We start from the raw sequence: 19,934 nt of genomic DNA, 5'->3' as shown, positions 1-19,934 counted from the left end.
AGGCTGTTTTAGTCCTTCCCAGACTTCTAGAAAGCCTCTGGAGCCTGGGGAGGGTGAAAAATAGGTCCATTGTGCGCCAAAAATGGGGGTCGGGTGCGGGCCGCACGCACATTTGCATGGGGGGGTCACATCCATAGAATTATGGGTGTGGGAACCCCCTGCGCTCCTCCCCGCTATGGGCACGCAATGGGGGAAAGGTTAGCCATTCCTGTCCTATAACATTTCAGACGGGGAACAGCTGCAGAGAAGAAAGAGGAAGTTGGCCGTGTTGGGAAGATCGCTGACATAGGAAAAGGGAGAGACAGAAAGTTTTTCCATCCAAAACAAGGGGGTCACATGATAAGTCATGTGGTTTTCTTGGGACTCGTCCTTTTTAACTACTCATCGCATCTCCTGGAACCAATTAACGATGTGTACCGAGCAGAGGTGGGTTCCTACCAGTTCGCACCAGTTCGGTAGAACCGGTTCATCAAATCTACCGAACCGGTTAGAAGAGGTTCCACCAGAAAGCAGGCCACACCTACAGAAGAGGTTCCAAAACAATTTGAAACCCACCACACACACACACACACACACACACACACACACACACACACACACACACAACGTCACACAGAGAAAGAAAGAGAAAGAAAGGAAGGAAGAACTAAAGAAAAGAAGAAAAAAGAAAGAAAAAGTGAGAGAGAGATGAAAGAAAAAAAGGAAAAAGGGACAGAGAGACAAAAGGAAGGAAGGATAGCAATAGCAATAGCAGTTAGACTTATATACCGCTTCATAGGGCTTTCAGCCCTCTCTAAGCGGTTTACAGAGTCAGCATATCGCCCCCACAGTCTGGGTCCTCATTTCACCCACCTCGGAAGGATGGAAGGCTGAGTCTGCCATGAGCATGCGCACCAGCCACTGATCAGGGTCTGTGCATGCACAGCAGTAGCTGGAAGATTTGCTGGTTGGTGAAAATGTGCACGCCGGAAACCGGAAGTCCATTTTCTTGCACACGTATGCCCCCTGGGCAGCTCCTCTTCCCAGTTCCGGCCCAGATGAGCATTTGCGCGTACATGAAGCCTTTGCACCCGCAAGAACTGCTCCCTTTTTAGCACTTACAATACAATACAACACAACACAATACAATACAATAGCAGAGTTGGAAGGGACCTTGGAGGTCTTCTAGTCCAACCCCCTGCCTAGGCAGGAAACCCTATACCGTTTCAGACAAATGGCTATCCGACATCTTCTTAAAGACTTCCAGTGTTGGGGCATTCACAACTTCTGGAGGCAAGCTGTTCCACTGATTCATTGTTCTAACTGTCAGGAAATTTCTCCTCAGTTCTAAGTTGCTTCTCTCCTTGATTAGTTTCCACCCATTGCTTCTTGTTCTACCCTCAGGTGCCTTGGAGAATAGCTGGACTCTCTCTTCTTTGTGGCAACCCCTGAGATATTGGAAGACTTCTATCATGTCTCCCCTAGTCCTTCTTTTCATTAAACTAGACATACCCAGTTCCTGCAACCGTTCTTCATATGTTTTAGCCTCCCGTCCCCTAATCATCTTTGTTGCTCTTCTCTGCACTCTTTCCAGAGTCTTCACATCTCCACACTTCGTGATGCCCCCCCGTGCGCATGCTCCCCTTTGGATACTCAATGCCGAAAAGGTTTGCCATCACTGGCCTAAGCCAAGGTTTCTCACAGTTTCTCAACTTTGGCCCCCTTCAAAATGGGTGGACGAGCATTAAAGAAACTCAGTATTTAATATTACATAGAATTACGGCGGCAAGGATTGCCTTTGCCCAGAAATGGAGAAACAAATTAATTCCAAGCGAAGATGAAATAATAAGAAAGGTTATGGACTGTGCTGAAATGGACAAATTAACAAAAGAAATCCAGGGAAAAGAAGAATCAGAATTCTACCAGATATGGGATAAATGGTATAGGTGGATGGAGGAAAGAAACAAGGATCAATGAAGGATGATAGCAAAGCCCAAAAATAGTAGTTAAGGAGGATTAACACATATATACATGTATCCAAGTGGTTTAAACTTACTAGAAGTAATCAGCCAATATAGCAGACAGAGGAGTAAGATAAGAGGGTTAAGAATGGTGAAATACAAATGAAATATAATAGAAAGGGAAACAATATAAGGTGAGCGATATCGATTGGCAATTGCTGTTAGAAAGAACAGGAAGCTCCTGTTTGTATTGTATTGTGTAAATGTGGTGTACTGTATGTCTACATTTTGTGTGTGTGTGTGTTTTACATGTTTGTAAATAAAATTTAAAACTAAAAAATGTAAAACAAATGGGTGGACTTCAACTCCCAGTATTCCCCAGCCACCCATAGGAATTCTGGGAGCTGAAGTCCAGTCATCTGAAAGTTGTCAAGATGGAGAAACTCTGCTCTGGGATTACTTTAGGGGAGAAAGGATGCGTTTCAAATGCAGTTGCGTGGCTGGATTTAGAGCACGATTGCTTTTCAGTGACAAGAGGCTGACAAAGGCATCCTGCGGCTGAAAAGGTTGCATATTTTTTTCATCCAAAAGGTTTGTCTTTTTGGGGTTGCCTTCCTCTGAGCTTGATTCCCTTCCCTACCTCCTTAGGACTAGAAATGCATTATTATTTTTTTCCGCCATACATACATAGGTATGACAGGCTAACAGATCTATATCACTCCATGAGTTGTTTCTCCTCACAGCAGAAAACGTGGTTGCATCTCCATTTAAATGGGACTGGTGCTAACAACCAGCTTCCCACTGTGTCGAGAAGTGGCAATTGAACACAGCGGGGTGGGCTGGTTTCTCCGAGAGCTCTGGCACCCTCCGAGGGACGAGCACCGCTCTGTGTGCAGTGCAACCACCACAAGGGAAGAGTTGAGGGTGTGCGAGAGAGAAAACACCCACCCACACATACACATAAACACACAAGGACAGAAAAGCTGGGGTGGATCTTGTTCACCATTCTGGGGCTCAGCAAAATAGTCTTAATATCGTCTAGCCCAGGGGTGTCACACTGAAGGCCCGCGGGTTGGATCAGGCCCTCATCAAGTGCTGTCCCTTATGATTCTTGATGAACGTATCTTGTCTCTTTATGAGAGCCTGTGCACCAAAGACAAATTCCTTGTGTGTCCAATCACACTTGGCCAATAAAGAATTCTGTTCTGTTCTGTTCTGTTCTGTGATGTGGTCGAATCTGGCCCACTGGGCCATCCAGGTCTACCCAATGCTAAGAGGAAATAACCAGCAGTTTAGGGAATTGTGTCAAGCTGCCCACACCCACCCAGTCGGCCATGTATGCCCCCCCCCCACGAGGTCAACCACAACCCTAATCCTCAATGAAAGTGAGTTTTGACACCCCTGGTTTAGGTCAATGTTTCTCAATCTTGGATGGAATAGAATAGAATAGAATAGTTGGAAGGGACCTTGGAGGTCTTCTAGTCCAACCCCCTGCTTAGGCAGGAAACCCTACACCACTTCAGACAAATGATTATCCAATCTCTTCTTTAAAACTTCCAGTGTTGGGGCATTCACAGCTTCTGGAGGCAAGTTGTTCCACTGGTTAATGGTTCTCACTGTCAGGAAATTTCTCCTTAGTTCTAAGTTGCTTCTCTCCTTGATTAGTTTCCATCTGTTGCTTCTTGTTCTGCCTTCTGGGGCTTTGGAGAATAGCTTGACTCCCTCTTCTTTGTGGCAACCCCTGAGGTATCGGAAGACTGCTATCACGTCTCCCCTAGTCTTTCTCTTCATTAAACTAGACATACCCAGTTCCTGCAACCGTTCTTCATATGTTTTAGCCTCCAGTCCCCTAATCATCTTTGTTGCTCTTCTCTGCACTCTTTCTAGAGTCTCCACATCTTTTCTACATCGTGGCGACCAAAACTGAATGCCATATTCCAAGTGTGGCCTTTCAGGTGGGTGGACTTCAGCTGTGCTAGCTGGGGAATTCTGGGAGTTGAAGTCCACCCATATGTTGGCAGAAAAAATGGCGACATAAATATGGTGACATCAGTCAATTGCAAAAGGCAGCTTCGCTTAGATCATCTTACATCCTACAATGATACCTCTAACACCGGGGGCCCCAATCCCCGGCATGCCAGCAACCGGGCCTTGCCAACAAGCGAAGCCCCATCTGCGGGATGCAAGAAGCATGCAAAACCACGTCCTCTCCGGTCTGTGGAAAAATCTTCCTTCATGGAACCGGTCCCCAGTGCCCAAAAGGTTGAGGGCCACTGCTCTAACATCATCAACATCTACCTATCCCAGGTCTTTGAGAAGAACTTGACAGATGGGACAAAGAAGCTAAATCCAATCTGAACATCTGGCTGGCTGTGCAACAAACCATAATAAATGTATTAAATTTGTCATGGTTCATTGGTGGCCGAACCAGCAGTTCATAACTGGCAATATAAAGTGTCCTTTGGTTCAGGAAAGAACTAGATAATTTATGAGCTTCTTTGAGAGGTCCACAATGCTGGGGAAAGTGGAAGGAAAGAGAAGGAGAGGATAAAAAGGTAAAGGTTCCCCCTCGCACATGCGTGCTAGTCGTTCCTGACTCTAGGGGGCGGTACTCATCTCTGTTTCAAAGCCGAAGAGCCAGCACTGTCCGAAGACGTCTCCATGGTCATGTGGCCGGCATGACTAAATGCCAAAGGCGCACGGAACTCTGTCCCCTTCCCACCAAAGGTGGTTCCTATTTTTCTACTTGCCTTTTTTACGTGCTTTTGAACTACTAGGTTGGCAGAAGCTGGGACAAGAAACCTAATTTCGTTACACTGCACTAGGGATTCGAACTGCCGACCTTTCTGATCGACAAGCTCAGCATCTTAGCCACTGAGCCACCATGTCCCTTTTAAGAAGAGGATAGCCAGCAATAAAATGGCTGGTCCTTAGACAGCAACAGTGACCAACAAGGAAGCCCTAGAGTGCATAACACCAGACGTGTCACTGGAAGGAAAAATCACAAAGCTGTGTCTCACGTATTTTGGCCTTGTCATGTGGGGGAATTCACCGGAGAAAGCAATTATGTTGAAAAGAGTTAGCGGTAAAAGGAAGCCAGGCCTTTCAAAGAACACGGTGGCTGGACACCATCAAAGCTGACACCAGCCAGAGCATAGAAAAACTCAAAAGAATTAGTGGAGGATCAGAAGATGTAGAAAGACTTGTCCCCATAGAATCGCCAAGGGTCGGACCTGATTGAATGGATATCATCATCATCATCATTATCATCATGGTGGATGGACTTAGTTAAAGGGGTGGTGGGGTCACTGTTGGAAGACCTGAAGGACCCGGTTGAGGACAAATCTCCATGGAGAAGTTCTAGCCATGTTGTCACTAAGAGTTGACCGCATCTCTGAAGGCAGGACCAGATGCAATGGATGGAAACTAATCAAGGAGAGAAGCAGCCTAGAAGCAAGCAGAAATTTTCTGACAGTTAGAACAATTAATCAATGGAGCAACTTGCCTCCAGAAGCTGTGGGTCTCCGTCACTGGACGTTTCTTAGAAGATGTTGGACAACCATTTGTCTGAAATGGTACAGGGTCTCCTATTTGAGAAGGAGGTTGAACTGGAAGATGTCCAAGGTCCCTTCCAACTCTTGTTTATTCAGTTATTCCGCAACCTGATGGCACATAATTAATCAATGGAAAGATCCAGGTCTCTTGAGAAAATTACAGGAGCTCTGCTGGTCAGAATGCAGTATTGTAGGCTAACTCTGCCCACTGCCAGGAGTTTGATTCTGACCTGCTCAAGGTTGACTCAGCCTTCCATCCTTCTGAGATTGATAAAATGAGGACCCAGATTGTTGGGGACAATATGCTGACTCTGTAAACCACTTGGAGAGGGCCATAAAGCACTGTGAAGGAATAGATAAGTCTTAAGTGCTACCTCTATTGCTATTGCTAGAATGTTGGGGAAGGAGAGAGAAGAATAAGATAACCAGCAGCAAGGTTAATGGACTCAGTTACAGGTGTGATGGGTGCAACTTTGGAGATCCAGAAGGACCTAGTTAGACTTCATGGAGAAGTTCTTCCCACACAGTTTCTAAGCGTCAACCCCGACGTGATGGCACCACATCATCAATCAATTAATCAACCCAACTCCAACAGGATGGCACATCATCAATCAATGAATCGGTCAACCCCAACGTGGTGACACATAATCAATCAATTAATCAATCAGCCAGTCAATCAATATAAAGACCCAGTTCCCCTGAGAAGCCAGCAATGTTGGGGAAGGTGGAAGGAAGGAGAAGAAGACAATCAATAGCAAAGTGCATGGACTCAGTTACAGGGCTGATGGGATGACCATTCCAAGACTTGTAAGGCCAGAGAAAACTAAACTATGTGGTTGCTAAGAGTTGACCTTGATATTATGTTGAAAAAAATAGGCCTTCCATTCCTTCCAAAGAAGCCTAATATATGTTTATAAGTGCCATTGAAAGTGCCTGGTGTGGGCAAAACCGCAGAAGAGCTGGGTGGTTTCTTCTAGAATTCATACCAAATTAGTCAGGGGGCAGTGCCCCAGAACCAGTGGTGGGTTTCAAAAATTGTTTGAGCCTCCTTTGTGGGTGTGGCCTCCTTTGTGGGAGTGGCTTGCCGCCCATGTGACCGGATGGGAGTGGCTTGCCACCCATGTGACCGGATCAGAGGTGGGTTCCTACCAGTTCGCACCTATTCGGTAGAACCGGTTCGTCAAATCTACCGAACCGGTTAGAAGAGGTGCCACCAGTGGACCCGGAAAGCAGGCCACACCTACAGAAGAGGTTCCAAAATTTTTTGAAACCCACCACTGGTCCTTGGATATGATTATTCTACACTATCATGCTCCTATTTATAAAACTCAGTGCCTCTGTGAAAGGTAAGGATGACTACTGCGTTTGTGGTGCAATCAGAACATTGCATGTGTTGAAGTTGTTTTAACGCAAACCAAAGATGTCTTTTAAAAAAACAAGTTGACATCATATTCTTATGCATGCCAGGGCTGTGTGTGAGGTAATTTAAGGAGGTTCTGACAAGTGTCGTCGGCATCTTCATATCTGGTCACATGGGCGGCAAGCCACTCCCATCCAGTCACATGGGCGGCAAGCCACTCCCACAAAGGAGGCCACACCCACAGAGTAGGTTCGAACAATTTGTGAAACCCACCACTGGACCGGATATGAAGATGCCGACGACACTCGTCAGAACCACCTTAAATTACCTCACACACAGCACTGGCATGCATAAGAATATGATGCAAACTTGTTTTTTAAAAGGCATCTTTGGTTTTTCGTTAAAACAACTTCAACACACGCAATGTTCTGATTGCACCACAAACGCAGTAGTCATCCTTACCTTTCACAGGGGCCCTGAGTTTTATAAATAGGAGCATGATAGTGTAGAATAATCATATCCAAGAACCAGTGGGGGGTTTCAAAAATTTTGGAACCTCTTCTGTAGGGTGTGGCCTGCAGATTTGACGAACCGGCTCTACCGAATAGGTGCGAACTGGTAGGAACCCACCTCTGCCCATTAACTAAAGAGGGCATGCTCTTTAAGCATGCTGTGTTGTGTCCCGCCAGCAGCCAGCAAAGCTGGCAGCAGAGTCGGACAGTGAGGAGGTTGGGAAGGAACATGGGCCAGTCCTGGGGGCTGAGGAAAGCTCAGACGAGGGCTCTGCGTCGGAGGCAGAGAGGGAGCCAGACAGCAGTGAGGCAGAGGAACAGCTGGAGCCTGTTCCCAGTGTGCACATGCGCAGAGCTGCCAGAAGACAAGAACAACTAAGAAAGCAGGGTCGGCTTAAGAGTAAAGCCACACCTTGGAGGTGATTGGCCCCTCCCACAGGAAACAAAAGAGGAGCGAAAGGGGAGGGGGCGTTCATTTGGTCTGGAAAGTTCTGTTTCTGATTCTCTGTGCCAAGTTTTGCTTTGCCCTGTGTTTGGAAGCTAGCGATCTGTCAGGGCTCTAAACGAGATAAGGTGCGTGTGGATAAACATTCCTCTGAAAGACTGTTGGCTAAAGCCTTGCTGACTGTGAATGAAAGGAATTCACAGTCGTGTAAATAAAAGCGGTTTTTGTCGGGACCAAAACTTCGCTTCCTGCTTTTTAAGGAAGCCTGGATCAGAACATGCTGCAGCAGAAGTGCTGAGCAGTTCTCAAGCCCTGAGTGCCCCATTAACTACAGTATCAAGCTTTCTACAGTATGTCATTTATTTCCCCCAGAACAACAACAACAATCTTGCATGGTGGAGTTTGGGCTGAGAGAGAGAGAGAGGGAGTGGCCCAAAGACACCCATTGGGCTTTTATTCCTGTGGCGAGACTAGAACTCGCCATCTCCTGGTGATTGGCACGAAATCATCTTTTGTGCCTACAGAGGGATTAGAACTCACTTGCTCCTGGCTCTTGATTGGGCCAAAGTCCCCCAGCTTTCTTTCATGCCTAAAACAGAATTTGTGGCCTGGCGCAGTAACCACTAGATCAAACTGCTTCCTTCCTCCCTCCAATAAAGTAAAGTAAATTGCCAAATGTTAGGTAAGCTCCCCGTTGGGAGAGCGTGTGCGTTCAGAGAAGCGTTGTGAAAGTTGTGTTGGAGAACACACAAACCAGCATACAGAGACACTGCAGTTTAAATAGGCTTTTACTTTCGTGGAAATAGAGATATCAAACAGTCCAAGTCATACACGGATAAGACAGTCAGTCATCAATGTCTTTCAGTTAAGGGATAATCCAAATAACATAGTCCATAATCATACAAACAGTCCGGTACTCAAAGTTTGCTAGCAGTTGCAAAACTTACAATAGCTCACGGCACTTTCTAACAGCCAGCTTCCAAAAACACTCAGATCAGATCAGCCCAGCATCTAACAAAACAGAGAGCTAACAGTCATTCTGGCTGATGACCGATTGACGAAAGAGCAACCAATCACATTTTACAGTATGATTTAAAGAAACAGGTACAACATTGTTACATGATTTATATATTGCCAACCCAACCGTTAGATTATATTCCTAACACCAAACACCCAAATGCACTTGATGAGGTCAAATCGAGATAGGTCAAGATTTCAGCTGGAATGGAGGGGAAAAGATATTAAATTGGGGATGGAGAATTCCTGTTTAGCCAGGAATTGCACCTTTCAACTCATACACCACACACACAGATACACACACACAGACACACACTTTATTTCAGGTTGGGCTTCCAAGGATTGCTAAGTGCGGTATGCTTTGTTAAATGTCGACGTAGCTTGGGAAAGGATTATCAGATAGCTAATCATAGTAGTTTCGCCCCATTTTCCACCTGATTGATTATTTATTTATTTATTTATTTTGAGTCTGAGGCCTCCCGACTTACGACCGACATTAATACATTTTATTGATGACTTGTTTGTATTTTACGTATTACAATGTTTTCAGAAGGCAAGAAAACACACTGCCATATGTTGGTGGTTTTACATCCTAGATGGGGTGGTACAAAATCTGGAGGAGTTGAGATTTACTTACTTACTTACTTACTTACTTACTTACTTACTTATGATTTGCTGTCCATCTCATCTGGAGGTTGGTGATGGTGGTGGTGGTGGGAGTCAGGAAGACAACTGGAGCGGAGATACTCCTACAGGTAGTTCTCAACTTGCGACCATAAGTACAGGCAAGTCCTTGACTTATGACCACAATTACAGGCAATCTTCGACTTACGAGCGCAATTGGGACTTTCTTGAGTAGTTCGGAGAAACAGTAGCGGAAATTTTGAGTAGTTTGGAGAACCGGAAAATGCCACCTGTCGCTGAGCCCAGAGAGGGGAGGGAATGGAGATTTTGCAGTATCCTTCCCCTGCCACGCCCACCAAGCCACGCCCACCAAGCCACACCACACCCACAAAACCACATCACACCCACCAAGCCACACCCACAGAACCAGTAGTAAAAAAAATTGCATTTCACCACCGCTAACAACTGCATGATTTGCTTAGCAACTGCAGTGATTCACTTAACAACCATGAGGGGGGGAAGGGACTCATAAAACAGGGTGCCACTCGCTTCACTGCCTTGCTTAGCCATGGAAATTTTCGGCTCCAATGTGGTCGTAAGTGGAGGACTAACTCGGGCCTTTCCGCTCCTTTCAAAAACATTGGCTTGCACGTGTGAGAATTTCATCAGAATTCTCTGCACCGTTGAAAGTAATTTCTAAAGCAAATGTCATCCAAATGACTAAAAATATATATATATATATTTAAAAAGAGATGATTTTCCTACATGGCACCACAAGAATTTGGAAGCTGGAGATAATTGCTGGGGACAATGCCAGAAAGGCACTGGGGGGGGGGGGGAGAAGTCCAGCCCTTCTTAATGGTGTCTTAAGCAAAGCGACGCATGCCATCCACAGCCCAAAACCAGCATGCCTCCCTCGCAGTTTGGCTAATCCTCTAATCTCTTGGATAATCTGTCCAAAAAATATACCTACCCCCCCCTCAAAAAAAACCCTATAAAATTGGAGTGTGTCTCTGAATATAATATGGGGAGGGTGAGGGTGGGGAGGGGGCCTAATCAGGCATGGTGGTGGGAGAAAGATTTCCCTCCCCCCTCCCGTTCCATTAATCACCTACCGTTGCCGTTTTATTAATTTTAAGAGGTGCTTGGTTTAATCTTGTAAAGTTAATGGGAAGGAGGAAGATTAGGGAACCCACGTGGGTTCCAGAGAAGCTCGGATCGGCCTCTGGGGCTTTCCTCCCAACGAGTCAGGCAATCCTAGCTTGGCAGAATCCATTGTTGGTAGAATTGCAACGAGAAAAAGATTTTCTACTTGGTATTCCTAAACCGGAAACTGTGTGGTTGATTAAAAGGACCAATAACGCTTGGAAGTTTCTAGTCCTCAAGGTTCAGCCTGAGGAGAGGGTTGGACTGGAAGACCTCCAAGGTCCCTTCCAACTCTTCCCTTCCCTTCTCTTCTCTTCATTTCACTTAACTTCTCTTTCTATCCCTATGCCTAATTCTATTCTATTCTATTCTTTTTATATTCTTTTTCTATTATATTCTATTCTAATCAATTCCTATTCCTATTATATTCTTTTTCTATTATATTCTAGTCAATTCCTATTCTATTATTTTTCCATTCCATTCTATTCTATTCTAGTCAGTTCCTATTCTATTCTATTCTAGTCAATTCCTATTCCTATTATATTCTTTTTCTATTAGATTATATTCTAGTCAATTCCTATTCTATTCTAGTCTATTCTTTTTTCTATTATATTCTAGTCAATTCCTATTCCTATTCTATTCTATTGTATTCTATTCTTCCATCTCGAAAACACCCAGGGCGTCTCATTTCAAATGTCCTGGTCTTCTTTTAAAGAGGAAACAATTCATCAATCTTCTTAATCTAATCTTCTTAATTTTAATCATGTTGTACTATCTTTGGGGGCTTTTGTTTTTACCGTTTTATCATTTTGTAAGCCGCGCTGGAACCGTGAGGTGGGCAGCATACTAATGTAATAAGTAGATAAAATATATGTTATCTTACTTTACTGGACGTAAAACAGATATTTCTATCCTCCGTGCCTGGTGTCGAAAAGTCCGCAGCTTTGCAATTCAGACAGTTGCAAAATTGGTCAATAATTACAAGCTTGGCTTACAACAACAATTGGAACCAGATTTTCCATTGCGGTTGTTAAATGAGTCACGCCTGAGATTGACACCCTTTTCTGCCACGGTTGTTAAGCGAATCAGTGGTTAAGCGAATCCTATGGTTGTTAAGTAAATCCAGTTTCCCAAACTGACTTTGTTCGTCTGAAGCCAGTTGGCAAATGATGAAGAAACCACCCTGGGACAAAGTAACCATCATAAATACACGTTGATTATCAAGGGTTCAAATTCTGATTACTTGACCGTGAGGATGCTGCAACAGTTTTAAGTACAAGGACTAGTTTATAAGTGATTTTCTTACTCAGAGTAGTTGCAAATGAGTTTTTAGAAAGCAATAAAGGCAGGATGAATATCGTATACATACATAAATAAATCGTGGCTATTTTCCATGCCTCTGCTGGGAAGAATGAATGAATATTGGATGTCTAGGTTGGGCATATAATTAGGTATTGTTATTTTAGGTTTCTATTGTGAATCCTGGGTGAACCCACCAAAGTCACAGCCATAAAATGGGCAGCTAAATACCGTGTTTCCCCCAAAATAAGACAGAATCTTATTTTCTTTTGACCCCCGAAATAAGCACTTGGCCTTATTTTCGGGGAGGTCTTATTATTTTTGAGGTGCAGGGGGCCAGTGTGGTCACCTCATGTGCTCTGTTGCAATCGTATTGGGGAGGGCTTATTTTTGGGGAGGGCTTATCTTAACACATGCACTCAAAAACCAGATTGGGCTTATTATCTGGAGAGGTCTTATTTTTGGGGAAACAGGGTAAATGATTAAATAAGTAGGTAAGTCCGTTGCATTCAGTGGCAGCTTCTTCTTGTGTGTAAGAAGCCCCCACCCCCATATTATTTTACAGGTAGTTCTCGACTTATGACCACAACATTTCTGTTGCTAAGCGAGACATTTGTTAAAGGAGTTTTGCCCCCATGTTACAACTTTTCTTGCCACCGTTGTTAAGTGGATCCATGCAGCTGTTAAGTTAGTCACACGGTTGTTAAGTGAACCTGGCTTCCATATTGACTTTGCTTGTCAGAAGGTCGCAAAAGGGGAACACGTGAGCCCGGGACACTGATACGAGTCAGTTGCCAAGCGTTTGAATTTTGAACATGTGATCATGGTGGTGCTGCACTGGTCATAAGTGTAAAAAATGGTCATAAATTGAGGGAACTGGGCATGGCTAGTCTAGTGAAGAGAAGGACCAGGGGAGACAGGATAGCGATATAATAGAAAAAGAATGGAATGGAATAGAATAGAATAGAATAGGAATTGACTAAAATATAATATAATAGAAAAAGAATAGAATAGAATAGAATAGAATAGAATAGAATAGAAATTGACTGGAATATAATATAATAGAAAAAGAATAGAATAGAACAGGGATTGACTAGAATATAATAGAAAAAGAATATAATAGGAATTGACTAGAATATAATATAATAGAAAAAGAATATAATAGGAAGACTAGAATAGAATAGAATAGAATGAATAGAAACTGACTAGAATATAATATAATAGAATATAATGGAAAAATAATAGAATAGAGTAGGAATTGACTAGAATATAATAGAAAAAGAATAGAATAGGAATAGGAATTGACTAGAATATAATATAATAGAAAAAGAATATAATAGGAATAGGGACTGACTAGAATATAATATAATAGAAAAAGAATAGAATAGGAATAGGAATTGACTAGAATAGAATAGAATAGAATAGAAAAAGAATATAATAGGAATAGGAATTGACTAGAATATAATATAATAGAAAAAGAATAGAATAGGAATTGACTAGAATATAATATAATAGAAAAAGAATAGAATAGGAATAGGGATTGACTAGAATATAATACAGGGGTGGGTTTCAACCGGTTCGCGGCGGTCCCTGCGATCCGGTTGGTCGCCGAACCCGGAAGTAAGTAACTTCCGGGAACGGCGAAGGCCACCCCCCGCACACGCGCACGCCCGCGCGCGCTCCTTACCCGGTTTTGCCGAATTCTGCGCTTCCACGCATGCGCAGGACGCATACAGTGCCTGCGCGATCCTCCAGGAGCAGCTGGAGCATCGCACAGACGCTAGTATGCATGCGTGCGCCGCGCGCGTGTACGCGCGCACCGCACACATGCGCAAGGACGCCACCGGCCTCGTTCCAACCGAACCGGTTGGAACGGGGCAAGAAACCCACCCCTGATATAATATAATAGAAAAAGAATAGAATTGGAATAGGAATTGACTAGAATGTAATATAATAGACATGATATTTGAGGGGCTGCCACAGAGAGGAGGGGGTCAAGCTATTTTCCAAAGCACCGGAAGGCCAGACAAGGAATAATGGATGGAAACTGACCAAGGAGAGATTCAACCTGGAAATAAGGAGGAATTTTCTGACAGTGAGAACAATCAACCCATGGAACAGAAGTTGCCTTCGGAAGTTGTGGGAGCTTCATCACTGGGAGCTTTCAAAAAGACTGGCCTGCCCTCTGTCAGAAATGGTGTAAGGTCTCTTGCTTGACCAGAGAGTTGGACTAGATGACCTACAAAGTCCCTTCCAACTCTGTTAATCTGTAACATCTATAAATCAGTTTTTTCAGTGCCATTGTAATGCCGAACGGTTACCGGTTCGGAAAAAAACTGTTGTAAATCGAGGACTACCAGTATTTTGAACGTCACACCCTTTGGTTGGGCTCTGGTTTTCGAGACCCGAGAACCCCTTTTAACCGTCTCTTTTTCCTCCTGTGGCAGATTCCACCAAGGGGATTACACCGTGGAGGTCAGCATCAACGATTACCTGGACATATACTGCCCGCACTATGAGATCCCGTTTCCCATGGATCAGATGGAGAGGTACATTTTGTACATGGTCAACTACGAGGGACACAGCTCCTGCGACCATCGGCAGAACGGCTTCAAACGCTGGGAATGTAACCGGCCGGATTCCCCCAACGGGCCCCTCAAGTTCTCCGAGAAGTTCCAGCTTTTTACCCCTTTCTCCTTAGGATTCGAATTCAGACCCGGGCACGAGTATTACTACATTTGTAAGTACTGAAAGCTGCCTTAACGCTTCCCGTAGGAACCGAGCAGGCTGGAGTTTCCCTGGGGTGAGGTGAGGGGTTGGGAGGGCGAAAACTTTATGTGCCGTACATGAAGTGAGGATTTTAGCTGAGCCCAGCGATGGCTAACCTTTTTGTTGTCGTTGGCCGAAAACGCATGCACCCATAATGCAACGTGTGCATGACCCCTCCGCGCCCCCATCCCCCTGCGCAGGGGCGTGCAATCCCCCCGCACCCTGATTTGGGCCTCCCTGCAACCTCCTGGGAGCAAAAATGGGTCGGTGTGAGTGTGTGTTATCCATGCACATTTGATCCTTGCGCATGCACCCCATCTGCCCCATACATGTGTGGCATAGACTCAAAAATCAACTGGCCAGCAGGAGGCACATGCACATGTGCAGTGGAGTTGAGCTGGGAGCAAAGGAGTTAAAATAACACAACATACAATCAATCTTAGTGGGGCTGGAGCTCAATCAAGGATCAACAGCCCCAGGCCTGCCGGAACAGCCAGATCTTAATAGACTTCCGGAAGGCCGAGAGAGTGGGGAGGGTCCGGATCTCAGGGGGTAGATCGTTCCATAGGGACGATCCATAGGCAGCTACAGAGAAGGCTCTCCCCCCGAGGGGCCGCCAGACGGCATTGTGTAGTCGACGGCACCCGGAGAAGGCCCACCCTGTTAGATCTTATCGGTCGCTGGGAGGTATGTGGCAGGAGGCGGTCACGGATATATCCAGGTCCTGGATATATTGCTATTTTCACCATTAGGAAACTTCTCCTTAGTTCTAGGTTACTTCCCTCCTTGATTAGTTTCCAGCCATTGCTTCTTGTCCTGCCCTCAGGTGCTTTGGAGAATAGCTTGACTCCCTCTTCTTTGTGGCAGCCCCTGAGATATTGGAGGACTGCTATCATGTCACCCCTAGTCCTTCTTTTCATTAAACTAGACATACGCGATTCCAGCAACTATTGTTTCTACTCTTTAGCTCCAGCCCCCTAATCATCTTTATTGCTCTTCCCTGCATTCTTTCTAAAGTTTCAACCTCTTTATTTTTATATTGTGATGAACAAAACTGTGCGGTCTTACCAAGACATTATAAAGCGGTACTAATACTTCAAGAGATTTTGATTCTATCCCTCGATTCATGTAGCCTAGGACTGCATACGCTTTTTTTTTTTTTTTTTTTGCCATGTTGGCAACGACAGTTTTGGCAATGCAAGGGAGGTTTTAAGGATAGAAATGGGTTCGTTTGCTTCTGAAAATTCCACATCCGAGACCCAAAACAAGGTAAAGGTTCCCCTCGGACATACGTGCTAGTCTTCCCTGACTCTAGGGGGCGATGCTCATCTCCGTTTCAAAGCCGAAGAGCCAGCACTGTCCAAAGACACCTCCGTGGTCATGTGGCCGGCATGACTAAACGCCGAAGGCGCACGGAACGCTGTTACCTTCCCACCAAAGGTGGTTCCTATTTTTCTACTTGGCATTTTTACATGCTTTCGAACTGCTAGGTTGGCAGAAGCTGGGACAAGTAACGGGAGCTCACTCCGTTACGCGGTGCTAGGGATTCGAACCGCCGAACTGCCGACCTTCCGATCGACAAGCTCCGCGTCTTAGCCACTGAGCCACCGCGTCCCCTGAGATCTAAAATACTCCCCTCCAAACCTGCCTTTGCAAAGATATTGCCAGATCTGTGCATTGTCTCCCGTCATCCTTCGGAGGATTGAGTGGAAGATGCAATCAAGAGATTGTGTTGACAAACCTCCCCAAGTTTCACCCACCCCAATTTAGCTTGGAAGGATATTAGTGTTTCCCCGGCACTAACGGGAGATAATCATCTAGTCTTGACTGGCAAAGAACCTTTTGTAGGTGACCGTGTGTGATTAGGGAGGAGGGAGGGGGGCTGTGTTTGCTATCCATGCCCTCAGCGCAGTCTCAACAAATTAAAAGCTGTGTCTAACAGAGAACACACATTTATCTACACTTAACCAGTCAATCACTGGGAGCTTTCCTTGAAAGAGTGTGTTTTTATTATTTACTGAACCACCCATGACCTATCAGGTCATTCTTTCAGAGGCATTTCCTTACCAGATTCCTCAGTTTTTTCAATCAAGGCAGAGCTTCTGATAGACTTGAAAACTTCTTAAAAATCCAGGGAGGTATTCAGAGGTGTCGCTGCCTTGAAAGCAGCCCACATTAAACTGGGGAGCACAATCAAACTTCAACAGATGATGACCGGAAATAGAATAGAATAGAATAACAGAGTTGGAAGGGACCTTGGAGGTCTTCTAGTCCAACCCCCTGCCTAGGCAGGAAACCCCACACTTCAGACAAATTTTCTTCTTAAAAACTTCCAATGTTGAATGGAGCATTCCCAAGTTCTGGAGGCAAGTTGTTCCACTGATTAATTGTTCTAACTGTGAGGAAATTTCTCCTCAATTCTAGGTTGCTTCTCTCCTTGATTAGTTTCCACCCATTGCTTCTTGTCCTGCCCTCAGATGCCTTGGAGAATAGCTGGACTCCCTCTTCTTTGTGGCAACTCCTGAGATATTGGAAGACTGCTATCATGTCTCCCCTAGTCCTTCTTTTCATTAAACTAGATTTACCCAGTTCCTGCAACCGTTCTTCATATGTTTTAGCCTCCAGTCCCCTAATCATCTTTGTTGCTCTTCTCTGCACTCTTTCTAGAGTCTCCACATCTTTTCTACATCGTGGCGACCAAAACTGAATGCCGTATTCCAAGTGTGGCCTTACCAAGGCCTGATAAAATGGTATTAACACTTCACGTGATCTTGATTCTCTCCCTCTGTTTATGCAGCCTAGAACTGTGTTGGCTTTTTTGGCAGCTGCTGCACACGGCTGGCTCCTATTTAAATGGTTGTCCACTAGGTCTCCAAGATCCCTCTCACAGTTACTACTATTGAGGATGGTACCACATATACTGTACCTGTGCATTTGGTTTTTCTCGCCTAATGTTCTATGGCATATTGGTTTTATGTCATAAACTGCTTTCGGGTCACTTTTGTGTCATCAAATCTGTGTTCGTTCCAGCATAACTCTGGAACGCCTTGAGCAACTTCAACCAAGCTTGGTACACAGATGTCTTACTCTCTGGAAACACATACTTTGTGGGGTAGGACGCCCCTAACACCTTTTGGGGAATGTGTTATGTTAAGATTCAGCCTGTTGTTCAGCCAAGGTGGCGCAGTGGTTAAAATGCAGCACTGCAGGCTACTGCTAGATCAGCAGGTCAGCGGTTCAAATCTCACCGGCTCAGGGTTGACTCAGCCTTCCATCCTTCCGAGGTGGGTAAAATGAGGACCCAGATTGTTGGGGGCAATATGCTGACTCTCTGTAAACCGCTTAGAGAGGCCTGAAAGGCCTATGAAGCGGTATATAAGTCTACTGCTATTGCTATTGCTATTGTTGTGCCTTCAAATGACTTCTACTGTACTGCCGAAAAATGGCTTCTACTGTACAGCGCAGTGGAGTTGCCATGGTAATGGCTTCACAATACTCCATAAAAGGGCTCCCTACGGAAAGGGGGAAAATCCAACATTAGAAATTACCTTTGGTCCGGACATTTCCCACCATATAAATAAATACCCAGACAACGCCAAGTTATCAGCTAGTAGTGTCTTATAAAATTTGCCAAATTCCATGGGAGTCATAGGCCTTGTATTTTGGAGCCATTTTGTACATTTTATCTATTTGTTTGTTTATTTCCCCACCTTTATTTTTATAAATAACTCAAGAAGGCAAACATCCCTGAGACTCCTCCCTCTTCCTATTTTCCTCACAACAATATTTCTGTGAAGTGGGATGGGTTTAGAGAAGATAGGCCCAAAGTCAACTCAGATGGCTTTCATGGCTAAATTGGGATTGGATCCAGTGGTGGGATTCAAATAATTTAACAACTGGTTCTCTGCCCTAATGACCAGCTGGGTAGGTGGGGCTTGGTGGTCATGTGACTGGGTAGGCGTGGCCATCTCAACATCACTCAGGTCATTGGGGATTTCGCCTTAGCTGTAATAAGGGTTAACCAGAGAAGCAGTTTCTGTAAGCAGGACAATAAAGATTAGGCTAGAAACAACACCATAATGTTTCCTTCCTGCCTTCCTTACAGGATTAGCCCTGTAAAGTGGAAAAAAACAAAAGGAGATTTCTTCCAACAACTGGTTCTCCGAACTGCTTAGAAAGTTAATAACTGGTTCTCCCGATTAGGTGCGAACTGGCTGAATCCTACCACTGATTTGATCCCACAATCTCTCATTTTCTAGCATGGTGTCTTAACCATTCCACTAAACCAACCTTGCCCTACGCTGCACTCTTTTGCCCAATGAAAGGCTACAGAAAATGAGAAGTTTAATAGTATATAGATTTTATTTATCAAATGTGCATAGCTGCCCACTCTCACAAGAAATGACTGGGGGCGGTGTTCAGCAATTTAAAAAAACAATAATTATAGAAATACAATCATTGTAAAAATGTAAATCCATCATTTAAAAAAAAAATCTAAGTAAATTAAAAAGTAAGACACACAAACCGCAGACATGGAGAAAATGAACTAGTGCAGCCATCCTAAGAGGTTATTGATTATTGGTTCCTTGTGCCCCCTGCAAGATTTGTGGGCTTTTTAAAGGAAGGAAGGAAGGAAGGAAGGAAGGAAGGAAGGAAGGAAGGAAGGAAGGAAGGAAGGAAGGAAGGAAGGAAGGAAGGAAGGAATTTGGGGGCTTTTTAAAGGAAGGGAGGGAGGGAAGGAGGGAGGGAAGGAAGAGAAGAAGAAAAAAAGAGAGAAAGAGGAAAGAAAGAAAGAAAGAAAGAAAGAAAGAAAGAAAGAAAGAAAGAAAGAAAGAAAGTTGCTTTCTACCACCCATCTTAATCTGTGGAACTCACTGCTGCAGGATATTCTTAAATTTGATAATCTTCCCCGCCCCGTTGCTTTTGTTTCCTAATTTTGTGTTTGCCTCGCACACCCTCAAAGGATCTCAGTTTGATATACCCTGCCATTCTCCACAACGTTATCATTTGGGCCAGGAAAAACAAGGCTGTTGACTAAATTCACATCACCGTATTGACCTCCTGGTGTGTCTGTGTAGCTCTTTATTATGGCCATGCCTCATTGAAACAGAGAGGGCGCGAGTACCTCTCCTTTTCGGCACAATTTTAATCTTCTGCCGAGATCTATTTTCATAATTAAAAGAAGAAGGAGAAGAAAAAAAATCTGAGAACGCCATGCCCAACTCCGACTTCTGATTACACTGTCAATCCTAACTAAGCAATCACAGC

The 19,934-nt window shown here is 44.5% G+C and overlaps 1 protein-coding gene across 1 annotated transcript in view; it reads left to right on the top strand.

Annotated features, from left to right (window-relative positions):
• The window catches only part of EFNA2 (ephrin A2), a 367,548-nt gene that overhangs the window by 297,812 nt on the left and 49,802 nt on the right, over nt 1–19,934 (top strand). The window contains exon 2 of the mRNA XM_087703267.1: nt 14,345–14,637. Coding sequence (XP_087559393.1) covers nt 14,345–14,637 — 293 coding nt within the window. The remainder of the gene's footprint in view (nt 1–14,344; nt 14,638–19,934) is intronic.

The sequence above is a fragment of the Thamnophis sirtalis genome, unplaced genomic scaffold (assembly GCF_051295495.1).
Source record: "Thamnophis sirtalis isolate CommonGarterSnake01/CBP01778 unplaced genomic scaffold, rThaSir2_p1.2 scaffold_1, whole genome shotgun sequence".
NCBI lineage: Eukaryota > Metazoa > Chordata > Lepidosauria > Squamata > Natricidae > Thamnophis > Thamnophis sirtalis.
This window is presented reverse-complemented; position numbering and strand designations above follow the sequence as displayed.